Source organism: Hyla sarda, chromosome 5, assembly GCF_029499605.1.
Source record: "Hyla sarda isolate aHylSar1 chromosome 5, aHylSar1.hap1, whole genome shotgun sequence".
Taxonomy (NCBI): domain Eukaryota; kingdom Metazoa; phylum Chordata; class Amphibia; order Anura; family Hylidae; genus Hyla; species Hyla sarda.
In genome coordinates, this window is record NC_079193.1 from 160,289,427 (window position 1) to 160,302,893 (window position 13,467).

General features: G+C 38.3%; 1 protein-coding gene across 4 annotated transcripts in view; it reads right to left on the reverse strand.

The window, feature by feature from the left end:
• The window catches only part of TGM4 (transglutaminase 4), a 47,654-nt gene that overhangs the window by 24,165 nt on the left and 10,022 nt on the right, over positions 1-13,467 (reverse strand). For 2 of the 4 annotated variants that reach the window (XM_056520581.1, XM_056520583.1), the window contains exons 2-6: positions 8,669-8,848; positions 8,378-8,484; positions 7,083-7,215; positions 5,950-6,068; positions 1,397-1,504 (exon numbers count right to left, since the gene is read on the reverse strand). In XM_056520581.1, coding sequence (XP_056376556.1) covers positions 1,397-1,504; positions 5,950-6,068; positions 7,083-7,215; positions 8,378-8,484; positions 8,669-8,846 — 645 coding nt within the window. In that variant the 5' untranslated portion in view covers positions 8,847-8,848. Of the gene's footprint in view, positions 1-1,396; positions 1,505-5,949; positions 6,069-7,082; positions 7,216-8,377; positions 8,485-8,668; positions 8,849-10,261; positions 10,282-12,112; positions 12,575-13,467 lie in introns of those variants that run through there. The other 2 variants (XM_056520580.1, XM_056520582.1) reach the window with 2 other exon arrangements.

The following is a 13,467-nucleotide window of genomic DNA, read 5'->3' on the forward strand; positions in this document are numbered from 1 at the left end:
TCTCTGAAATGGAGAGATTTAAAAATAACTGTGTACCATGGAGGTGACTTTTGGAGGCTTGATAACAGCCATGGGAGTCGCCAAGGTTTAACAAAATCATGCAGGTTTTTAAAATCTTTTGTAGCTGTACAGATTTACAAAAACACAGCTACTTGCCTCCATACCCGCACCAAGTTAGTGGCAACCCCTTTAAATGATTATTAAAGGGGTACTCCAGTGAAAACCTTTTTTTTTTTTTTTTTTATCAACTGGTGCCAGAAAGTTAAACAGATTTGTAAATTACTTCTATTAAAAAATCTTAATCCTTCCTGTACTTATTAGCTGCTGAATACTACAGCGGAAATTATTTTCCTTTTGAAACACAGAACTGTCTGCTGACATCACAAGCACAGTGCTCTCTGCTGACATCTCTGTCCATTTTATGAACTGTCCAGAACAGCATATGTTTGCTATGGGGATTTCCTTTTACTCTGGACAGTTCCTAAAATGGACAGAGATGTCAGCAGAAAGCACTGTGCTCATGATGTCAGCAGACAGCTCTGTGTTTCAAACGGAAAAGAATTTCCACTGTAGTATTCAGCAGCTAATAAGTACAGGAAGGATTAAGATTTTTTAATAGAAGTAATTTACAAATCTGTTTAACTTTCTGGCACCAGTTGATTTATAAAAAAAAAAAAAAAAAAACGTTTTTCACCGGAGTACCCCCCCTTTAAGACTAACTTATACATAACATCTTCAGTGTGGTTCTGTTCTGTGTAAATGTGTGTTGTAGGAGTGTTATTGTTGAACCTTGCAGCACGTGGGTGTGAATGGAAATAATGGCCCTGATTTACTATTGTAAACCTGACCTGCTTTTGTTGAGTTGCGTGACAAAATGTGACAGTTGTGCAACAAATTGTGCAAGAAATGGGGACGTGATCAATTAAAAAGGAGGCGTGACCATCCAGGAAAGGGCATTTTGTCCCAACCCAACCTATTTACTATTGAATTAACAGAAAATCATGTGGAAAAAGTGGCTGGATATTTTCACAGAGAAAAAACTAGTCAGAACTTTCCTAGCAATCCTCATAGTAAATAGAGTGAAATCATACAGATCTGAAACAACAATCCACACTAATAAAAATAAAAAACACACCACAACACTCTTATTAAATCATATTAACCAAATAGCAAACTATTTCTCTCTTCGTTATGCCAACCTTAAACAGGGCTGCAGTGTTTGATGATAGACTATCTTTCATTTTGCCTAGTTAATTCTTATTCCTACAACATTTACAACATAAAAGCTACTGTACAATACAATATTATACATAATAAGAGAATTATGAAAGCACAAATGTTTTTTTTTCATACACAATGAGACTGTACATTATTCATAAAATCATGTACAACATACTAAAGCTGAGAACTTCCTTGATAAAATCACGGGATCCCTCCTTGCTGCTGGTTTCAGTCCACTACGGTCAAGAAGAAAGAAGCAACAATCCAACACGTCTTCTTCATGCTAAAAATCAAAATGTGAAACATGAGATAAATATCATTAGATATACATTGTGGATACAACTAGGTTCTCATCCTGTACCGTCAATGTATTTATTAAAGGCCATGACACTTGCCGTATATGTTAGGGTTGGTTCCACCTCAGAGGCTCCTCAACTGCAGACTCCATTGTTTTTAAAGGGAGAAGCAACATATATGCATCCAATGTTATTTTCCTCTTCAAAATGACTACCCCTTAGCAGAACCCAACAGACTCCAATATAAGCCAATGGAGTCTATGAGGCACTGCTAGTGTGTACTGGATAGAGTGTTATGCCTATTGTTATAAACAGAAGCCACAATGATGATGTGAACAAAGCCTTATGTAAATATTTCTTAACTGGGGAATATTAAATTGCTAAATGTTTCCCCTTCAATGTGATCTCTGAGTTTCTGCAAATAAAAAAGCTTGAACTTTCTCTTGACACCATGAAATGTGCATCAAAACTTACCTTATTCTTTATCTTTACATGGGTGCTGTCATACATGAACATATTGGACGTATTTTATGAGGTAGGATGTACTGTATCTCTTATAGCATGTGTCTCTTCTTTCTCAGTCATAAAGCTTATCCAATGGCTAGTTAAAGTGTACATGTCACCAAACTAAACTTTTAATATATTGTTCCTTATGTAATTATGAGACATGTTGCTGTTTACTTGCTGTTAAAATTCTCAACCTTTATATGTCTTAAATGTGATTGAAAAAATTGCCACTAGGTGGCTCTTTTCTGTTCCCTGTACAAGTCAAACAGTTAGTTTGGTCTCCTCCCGGCCTGGCAGGAGACCAAACTCAGGAAGTGTGTGTAGGGATGGTGAGGACCAGCTCTCGCAGGCTTCAGTGATGTCACGCCTGTTGGGGAACACCCACTTTCTCCTGCTGGGAGCTCACACAATGTAAGCAAGGGGAAAGGTATGATACAGAGCTTTTTATAGCTCTGATTTTTTTTTAAGCACAGCAGGGGTGTTAGGAGTAGTTAGGGAATATAATCTGAGTTAGTTTAGAAAATATGGTTTGATGACAGGTACTCTTTAAATAAACATGGCTTATATATAATGCACTAACTCAATCCCTAGGATTTCTCTATGGTCCAAATATATTTTCAGTAGTTATTACTGTGTCACAATCTGTAGAGATTGTCTTGCTTCACTGCCACATTAGAATAAGGGCACTATTTATGTTCTATCATGAGCGAGACCATTGTTGTACCCTAGACTGGATTGCTTAACCGTTACCAAAGTCTACATGAAAAAAATGGCTACTCAGTATTTTCTCAATGAACTAAAGTACAAACAATGAAATAGCATCCTTAACATGGCAGCACGTCATGACAGCTTCTGTCAGCAGCATATAGAAAGAATCCAGATTGCCTTTATACTGCTACAGAATTGGCAAGGAGTATGAGTTTACCATTCCACTAAAGGGCACAACTCCAACAGCAATAATGTTATCCTATGAAGCTGCTAATACAAACTTCAAAAATGGGCACAATCGCCTGGTGTTAGAAGGGTCCTTTAGGAAGCTAATCAGGTTGTCCCTCTGGTAAGTCTTCCAGCATTCAGCCGTAATCTGTGGGAACCCAACAGAAAGTGTACAAAAGTTGTACTAGCACAACTGCTGGGGAAGGGGGGGATATCCTATTGAAGAGACCTTGCCTTTTAATGACGTAGAAGCAGGGCACTGCTTCGCAGAATAGCCAGAGACATTTAAAGGGCTGGTTTGTGGTAAATTTTGGCCATATTATTTTGGTCACATTAAGTCAGTATCTAGATCAATATTTTAGCCAAAACCCATGGTTTGGGCAACATGATGTGATGACAGGTTGCCTTTAAATTAACTGCAAGCATGGGATAGGCATAACACTATCCTTGAGATAAGACTAGGCTAGGGACTATTGATAGCATATAGAATATTGGGCAGACTAGAAGGGCTCTGTGGTTCTTATCTGCCGACACTTACAGTATCTATGTGTGATTGTAATTGTACACTTTTTCAATGCAAAGAGCTGTCTGAGTAATGCAAAGATATGCTGGGTCATTCTCTACCGTAAGCACTCTTTATATGCACTCTCTGCACTTGTTGAAGAGCTAGGACATTTCTATTCACTAAAAAGCTTAATATGGTATTTATTTATTTTTTTAACCAGGCAACCATTTAAAAGACCGTTTACGTATCTGTATAGGTAGGATAAGATTGACTGCTTTGCTTTATAATGACTGATACTGTGATTTTACTTCATTTTAACATGATCGCACCCTCTTTATTTTCATCAATGTTTCTGTCTCTATTGCAACTTGTGATGTGGCTGTTAAAGGACATATATCATGCTAAAAAACATATTCCCTAGTTTTAGGTTGCGGGGGGTGGGCCCAACCAATGGGACACCCTGCAATCTACTACTGCACATGGCCCCGGTGTAGGGCGTGCTGACCCCCGCAAGAAGAAGCGGCTGACATGTCCCCTCCATATATCTCTTTGGGAGAGACGTTTGGCTATAGAGATATATGGAGTGGGGGCGAGTTGGCCGTCTCTTCATGCAGGGGTTGTGACCATTTGTTCCCAGGGAGAGCCGGAGCCCCGTACAGGAGATTGTGGGGGTCCCAGTCGTCGGATCCCGCTACGATTTAAAACTTATCCTCTATCCTTTTTTTCAGCAGGATACTTCTACTTTAAGCAAAATTTAGTTTAATGGGAATGTGTCCCCTGTTTTTATTTTCTGACTAACAACAGATACCGAAACATGTTGTTTTAGTATACTGATTCCCATTTAGATGAATTGTGACCTTTCAGAGGTCATTTCGGCTGTTCTTTTCTGTTCTGTTTGAAAAAAAGTTAGTACTGGGAAGTGATCTTTATAGAACAGGTCTCAGCTTAGTTTTAGGCATAGTGACCAGAATATACACTGCAAGATTTTAGGATTATTATAAAATAAAGATCAAAAACTATAGTAAACATCACCAACAATTCTTAAAAATATGTGTAACATAAAAACCTGATTTAAATAACAGATCATTTTCTGATGACATATTCCTTTTAAATAAATGTTTTAGTATTGACTTTAAAGTGGCACGGTCATTCTGAAAAACTTTTTATATTTTGTAGTACTACTGATATGACTTTTTTGACCATACATTTATTAAAAAAAATTCACTCACTTCATTCATTAATTTTAATAAAAAAATAGCCACCACTAGGGGTCATCTATCTTTATGCAGACAGACTATTCTGTATTTTGCAGTATACTGGATACCGGCCATAAAGTGTGTTGGTATCCAGTATAGGAGATAACCATTGCACCACTACAGCCTTCAGCTGTTCCTAAACTATAACTCCCATGATGGGAGTTGTAGTTTTGCAACAGCTGGGGTACAATCTTTGTAAAACTCTATTTTAGAGGTGTGTAGCCTCCAGCTATGTGCCTCGAGCTCTTGCAAAACTACAGACAAAAGATGTGTGGGCATGCTAGGAGTTGTGGTTTTGCAACAGCTAAAGGCAAAATTGCTCTAACACAGTGCTTTACAAACACTGCGGCGCCAGCTGTTGAAATGCAAAACTACAACTCCCAGCATGCTTGAACAGCCAAAGCTTTCTCTGACTCCAAAGCTGATAAGACATTCAGGAGTCTGTGAAAGCTGAATGACACACATAGTGACAGCTATGTTAATTAGCATTGCGCTTTACTAGGAAGAGATAGAAAATGTATGTATAAAAACTACTGTGCAGTGATTTGCAGGCTGCCAGGCTGCTCCCAGACTCAGAGCAGATGAGTCACCACAGTGAGGGAGAGAGATGGACACGCCCCCTCCACAAGGCAAGAAGGCAAAGCAAGTGAGCAAGATATAAATGCAATTTTTTAGGGATATATAGGTCCTAGACACATAAAAATGATATGTACATGATCGGGATTAGGTACTGAGTAACATATCACACCATTTTAATTTTTTTGCACTATGACAGATATGCTTTAACCAAATACAAGTTGAGGTATTTTGTCACAATTAAAAGAATATTTCCTTTGTTGTGAAAGTTCGAGATGAAAATCTATTTCATGCTGAATTTATGATATTGTAAATGACCTCAACTAGAAATTATTCACAATTGTATAAAGCGTTGACATGACAGGAATAACATCAAAAAGTTTTGACTTAAATCTACCTGCTGAAGAAATTATTTTCCTAATTTCCTTTGCCCAAAAAATACAGTATAAGCCTATATTTTGTATCAAGAATGATACAGAATCAAGTATTAGCAAAGCAGGGAAACCTTTCCTAAACAAGCCTATTGGTACATTGCTTTATTGTGCCAGGACCTCCTCCTTCACATAGAACACATGTTCCTGTACAGAGCTATGGTATGCCTGTCTGTTGATTTTGCCATTAGAAGGATACATTGATGAAAGTGGACACATACCTGCCCAAAATTCCATGGCCTTGCTTTGATGTTATTTTGTGATCCCACATATATGTAACCAGTGTCATTTAGAACATATTCTTTCCTCTCATCTTCGTTTGGCATATATACACTGTCATCTAATAACAAAAACAAATTCAGACACATTCATTGTATGTTTTAGTTTGCTTCTAGAACTAATCTTCTTTAAAAGCTATGGGCACCTTTGTCATGGAAAAACAAAACTATTTTTACATATTTTAGTGATAACTTTGGGTTAATCATATCATTCTCTGATCTTCAGTTTGCAACCTGCTCCTAGTTTCAGACGTGTCTCAAGGTGATGCTGTGGTGTATTTTAAGGGATTGCAGGTGTCACAGTTAAACACTTTCCACACTAATGTTGTTTAGGCTGCAAGTTCTGAATCTGAATGTTACTTTTATGCAACAGCCGCAAAGAGAAGTTGTGTGAAAAGATGATGAGACTGGGAGCAATGCTGATCTATGAGGAAATGTCCTGTTCTCTGCACAGTGCCTGCGTTTTTTAGTGAATACTGGCTTCACACTTACCGCACTGCTCTTTGGTGGAACAACATGATTGGACTCATTGTCACCTGACATCACTCTGGAATTCTACTTATTTGTGACTAGTTGATACTGTAATGTTAGCTTCATACCCCATACCTAACATGACAACAGGCACTTATTTTAAAGGGGAACCTGCTATGCTGTTTCTGCAACTTTCAATAACTTCAGTGAGAGTAATGAAAACTGTTGTTTTCGTTTTTTAGGACCACCCCCAATGTCCACAAGCAGGTCGGAGGGTTCTGGAGGGCTCTCAATCTTGAGATAAGTCTATGAGACATTATTGACAAATATTTATATTTGCCATTAATGTCTGATAGACCTATCTCAAGAATACCCCTTTTATTTTACATTGATGAAAATCCACAAATTGGTGTGGATTCGCTGCTGCAGAAGTGCTATAGGTTTTAGGTTACGGAAAATCTGCGACATTTTGTTGTGTTGCATAGCACAGATTCTGCTTATGAAATACATTAGTTTATTATATACTTTAGTATATAAATTCATTTGTAATTCCTTCTATCTGAACATTAAAACTGGAAATAAAGTAAATACTGAAAACTTGTTACCTTTGCACCAAGGGTTGCACAGGACATAAATAGGACAATCTCCTGTCATGTAGACCATTCCTCTTCCTGTTATTATACTGAGGAAATATTTTCCAATGATTGCATTGGCTGGAGTGTTCACAACTACTGTACACTAAGAATAACAAATTGTAGAGACAAACATTAGGAGATTGTGAACAGATTCATTTGTAAGTAATTAGATTAAGTAAAGGGTTAATGTTAGTAATCCTTAGGCTACATTCACACTACAGAATTTATATTTTTGGTGGAAATGCTGTGTGCAGTGGCGATGCTGAAATCAATCAGTGTTATGACCGTGCGGACAAGCGACATCCCCACTGACGGTGTGGAATTCTGTGTGGAATTCTGTAAAAATTAAATAACCAAAACATGGGATACTTTCAATATGTCTTTTAAGGCACAATTCTCAAAATATCACCTTCTTTTAGGAATAAGGTGCACTTAAGAAGATGTTGAGAAATCATTTTCTTTCCAAGAATGTACAGTGAACTTTAGTTAAAAGTTCATTCTTCTGGCAGAGGCTGGAATCCGAAATTCTGCAGGGTGCACGGCACAGTAGAATCCATTTTAGAATAATCTATTCAACCATTTTCATGCAGCTCGGTATTTATGTAGTTGCGCATGCCTCTCCTAGGTTTATGGATTGTGTTGCGCCCAGTTCTATAATCCCTACTTTCTCTCTTTGAAACCCCTCTTCCTCCCCCTCCTCCCCATCCTCTGCCTCTCTTTCTCTACCTTCCTCCTCCTCCTCCCCACCCCCCTGAGCCCTTTACTTCCACATTCTCTCTTCTCCACTCTCCTTTCTATTTCCTCCATCTCCATCACCCTTCTGTTCTCTTCCTGGTAATCTAGTTTTCTTTTAAGACCTAAGGATGTATGTACACATCACTTTTATGCCTTTAATATATATATATATATATATATATATATATATATATATATATATATATATATATGTTTATTGGCCTGTGCACCTCTTATTTCGTTTAGATGTACATCTCATCTACCTTAACCTGTGTACTAAGGAGAGCCTCTGTAACATTTTCCTGTTATGTTAAAATTGAAAAATTCTATAAAAATGTTATTTGAAAACAATGGAATGCTGCTGGTGAAGAATTCCACTTGGAAGATCCATAGCATGAATGGACCCTCAGAGTATATACTTAGTATGCATGGAAATGATAAAACAGTATAGGCAGAGGTGGAAAAGGCACTAATATATATATATATATATATATATATATATATATATATATGTATTATATACACTTTACCTCTCTACCATGATTCTCCAGGGTTTTAGCACTCCAATCGTAGGGCAGCCTTGAAGAGTTGAGCTCAATAGCCACAAGGGTTCCATTTGCTTTCATCGGACGGGACCCTAGAATTAAACAAAGTGTATTCAGTACATATGCAAAGGTCCTTATTTGCTGGTTTTAGTTGCATTTCTTATCTACCACCGTGTTTTTATAATATTTTAAGTTCTATACTTTTTAAAATTGTGTTCATATTTAATTTTAATTTTAGAAAAAATGTTTCTGAAGGTTGTTTTGCACTATTCTTACCAGTTGTAAACTGCAAAGTTACTTTATTTCTCTGAGTCACTTGATTGTCAAAGGAAATCTTCAATTTGAATGGCTGTCCGCGTCTCACAATGAGGTTTGAGTTGTCATACTCGGAAGTGTTGTGTAGACTGGCATTGTCCTGCTTAAGGAAGTCCACGTGTGTTGCTCTCAAAGCCATGTCTACAAGTTAAAACAGGCAAAAGTAGGAATTAAAACAGGATTCAAAAAAACTTTTTCTTAGAGGTTTCAAAATAGAGAATAACCATATTCAGGATCTTTAAAACATGTATCCAAAATACAATTCAAAATATCAATTCTAAATATCCTAAATATAATTCACTGGGCCCATACTGTCCCTTTATGTATGTAGCACAATTACATAAAGGCACATGGAGGCTTTATATTAAAGATTTTATGAATCTGTGAAAAGAATTGAAATATGTAAACTTCCTAAAACACACAGTGTGGGTAGGAGATACCTGGCACCCAATACCAGTAGGATAAATATGTCACTTGGTGAGACAATTTGATTCTTAGCTCTAAGAAAATCACCAATAGGATCACAGCGGCATTAAAAAGTGCCTACATCTGTATTTTGTAGTTTAGGCTGTGCACAGTAATACGGGTTAATAGGTGTAGTATTGCTACATACATAAACCCTTGCTGGAAATCTGACACAACATCCCAAGCACACTGACTTTATTTTTTTATTTTACTTTGTAAGGCTAAAAAAATGCAATCATCTAGTTCAGCCTATTACACGATAGTGTTGATCCAGAGGAAGGAAAAAAAAAGCCAGTTTTCTTTATTTTGGGGAGATAAATTCCTTACTGATGCCAAATTTGGAATCAGAATAAATCCCTGGATTAACAATCCTTCTCCAGAAGCTAGTATCTATAACCTGTTATATTATCACTCTCCAGAAATGCATCTAGGCCCCTTTTGAACTGGTATATTATGTAAGGGTTGTAGTGATTCATTATATAGAATATTGTCCAGCAGCAGAAATCGATACACCGCTCAGAGAAGTACCTCTATACACCGCTATATTCTGAAAATGATTCATGATCTCTTTTTTTTTTTTTTTACCATAAAACCCCAAATTTCCTTGTGAAACGTATTATCATATACTGCAGGGTTAGCATATCAAAGGCATTGTCTAGTTTAAAAACCTAAATCAATATTAGACTAAGTCATTCTTAATTGAGCACCCACTTAGATACTCCATCAGTAGAGAACAACTGTCACAGGTAGTGCTGAGGTCAGACTTTCTGACCTCAAGCGCACCCCTGTTTCTGCTGCCCTGTTTCAGCGATGCGAACGCATGCAACCGCCAGGTCATCCAACACCTCCTTACTGCTCAGTCCCCTCCGCTCTTTATGTCTGCCGGCGCGCACGTCCCCGCAACCTAGGGCGCGCGGGCCGGCTCCTTAAAATCTAAAGGGCCAGCGCACCGTTGATTGGTGCTAGTCTGTTTTGACCCTATATAACCCCCACACTTCCTTAGAACTTTGCCGGATCTTTGTGCCGTTATTGCATAAGAGAAAGCGTTTACTTGTGACTTGTATTTGACCCCTTGCTACATGACCTGACCTTGTTCCTGAGCCGCCTGCCTTCTGACCTCTTCCTAAGTGACCTGTCCTTGCTTCAGTGCCGCCAGCCCAGACCTCCTGCCTGTCCTGACTTTGTGTGTGCCTCATCCTTCCAGTGCCACGTTATACCTCCACTGCCTGTGGGGACGAGTCGTATCAGGGGTAGCGACCTGGGTGCTGCCTGCCGCAGCAAGTCCATCCCGCTTTGCGGCAGGCTCTGGTGAAAACCAGTGGTACCTTAGACTCCGCTCCTGGTATGGCCCACGCCATCATCCTCACAGGTTCAGTGGTTCCACTTCACCACAGCCATAACAACAACATCATAATGCATTTCTCTTTGTTGGTCCTGACCTGTCCACATCTATGAATTTCAGTGGGCACAACGTAACACTTCACCTGTTGTGGCATTGTAAAACACTTGAACACTGGCTATAAGATATTACCACAGATAATATAACTTTCATATAGGTTAATAGGACACATTACTCAGATCCTGCTATGACCTTTAACATATATGTCATGTGTGCCATTTATTTATTTTTTTTGGAATATGCAGTTTTATAAATAGGCAAATTAGGGCATTTGGTGTACTGGGGCATTACCTTACCCCTAGGTGCACAGATAAGTCTGCACACCTGCTTCTTTTAAAGTTACACCCCCATTGCACCTAATTGGCGTGTAAATATAGCTACTAGTCCATTTTATAAATTGGGAGACAGAATTGGGTGCAGGGAAGGAGGCTGAAAAGTAAAAAAAATTAATAAAAAAAAGGCATTTTTTCTGATAAGATATCTTACAAAGTTTCATACATTTGCTTGTACCATTAATTAATGCAAAGTATGATGAAACAACAGTGCCTATTTACATTTAAATTGGTAGTCGTACTAGTATTTTTTTTTAACACAAGTTCTCTGTATAAAAATAAATATAAATAATAAAAAAGCTCTTTGGATTTTATACCTTCTTGAATGAAAAGGGAAAATGAGTCAAATAATCATTATTATTAATAATAATAATAATGATATACATTTATCACATAGAAGATATGGGGGAAGATTTATCAAAATCTGTGGAAAGAAAAAGTTGACCAGATGCCAGAGTGCTTCTTTCATTTATATTATAAGGCCTCTGCAAAATAAAAGAAGCAATCTGATTGGTTCTATGGGCAACATGCTGACTTTTCCTCAGGACAGGCTTTAAAAAAACTCCCCCATGATGTTGAAGCATCTATGAGATGCCCTAACAAATGCAAACGATTGGCACTTGAAAGAGTTTTTAGAAGTGCACTGTGAGCCCCAACACTAGCATTTAGAGGGGGTCAAGCATATAGATCTCTACAGATGCTGTCTTCTGACATGTCTCAATGACATATCAGGACATAAGTTAAAGCTGAAGTACATTGTTGTAAAGATATAAACCTGTTGCTATTTTTACATTTTTCTCCAGAGACCAGTATTTGTTGTTCTAACTGACATAACGTACGCTAGTAATGCCAACACAAACAGAGTATTTAATACAATATAAACACACCTTAAAAGGAACTGATAGATTAGTATTCTCATCGGTACAAAGACACTTCAGCCTTGTTCTTAAAGAAGTAAATAAAGCTTAATCACCACATAATGAAAAGTTCTGTAGCTTTATAATAGACGTTGGTCCACATTTAAGAATGATATTTCATACGAACCACAGAAAACAGAGATATTTGGGATAATCACAAAACACTGTGCGAAAAAAAAAATGTAATTGTAGCACAGTATTAAAATGTAACTTTTAATGTGAAATAAGATAAAATAAGTGGCCTATAATATGCAAACGAAACCAGAGGTAAAATCACAATAAGGAATCTTACAAGTATAGAGAACCTGAGTATTCCACTTCCCCTCCATTGGAATTGGACAGTTCATATTGATCTGGCGTCTCAAGTGGGACACCGGATAGTGAAACACGACGCATGAGCTATGGACAGGGGCACGCATCTTGCTGCGTTCCCCTCCCCAGCATGCACAATAATAAATGCCAGATGCTAAACAACTGATGCCAACTGATGCACTTCTGTCATCAGTTGTGGCATCAGTTGTGAGGAGTTTCACCAGAGCCTGACATACGTAATTCTAGCCTAAGTGGCTCTATTAAGAGCCAGGGCTTTATCATATTATGGCCTCTGGTTTTGACTATCAATATTCTGTTTATTATAATTTGTAGTTTGATTATTGTTTTGTTTTATATCTCTGTATGTCATTAGGAATCACTCCTTGTTCCCCAGTGTGACCCGTGAAGAGACCGGCACCATCCAGTTGAAATGCGATGGAATGTGTTTTGTTACTTTGGTGGTGTTTGGCGACATTGTACTTGTCGCAATATATAAGTTGTTTATCACCATTTGTCTTTGATTCACTGGGTGAATTACATAAGTTCCCAAAGTTAACATAAGTTGGTACCAACATGGTATATAAGTATTATAGCTGACTAGAGTCAGATTGCAGCTGTACATACGTGGGTGTTACCTGTAATAATATTCCATATGCTTTTTGCCTTATCAGTAATAAATGAAATACACGCTTAATTCACTTCAATGTAACTTCAAGTATAGATACTTGTAAGATTCCTTATTCTGATTGTGCCTTTGGTTTCTCTAAGACCACACCTGCCCTCAGGTTGGGTGTTGAATTGCAGCTCAGCTACATTGAAGTGAATGGAGCCACAACCAGGGGAAAGGTATGGTGCTGTTTTTGGAAGAAAGCTGCCACTTTTTTCTTATCCTGCATAACCCCTTTAACCCCTTAAGGACCAAGGACGTATGAGTACGTCCTTGGTCCCGCTCCCGTGATATAACGCGGGGTCCCACAATGACCCCGCATCATATCACGGCCGGGATCATCATAGTGAAGCCGGGACCCGCCTCTAATAGCGCGCGGCACTGAGCCACGCTGCTAAAAGTGAAAGTAAAAAGTGCCGGTTAGCTCAGGGAGCTGTTCGGGAACGCCGCGGTGAAAACGCGGCATCCCGAACAGCTGTACTACAGGAGGAAGGTCTCTTACCTTCCTTCTTGCAGTCCGATCGCCGATTGAATGCTTCAAGCCTGAGATCTAGGCTTGAGCAATCAATCGCCGAAAACCCTGATCAATGCATCCCTATGGAGATGCATTGAACACTGTTAAAGATCAGTAAATGCAATGTTATAGCCCCCTATGGGGGCTATAATAT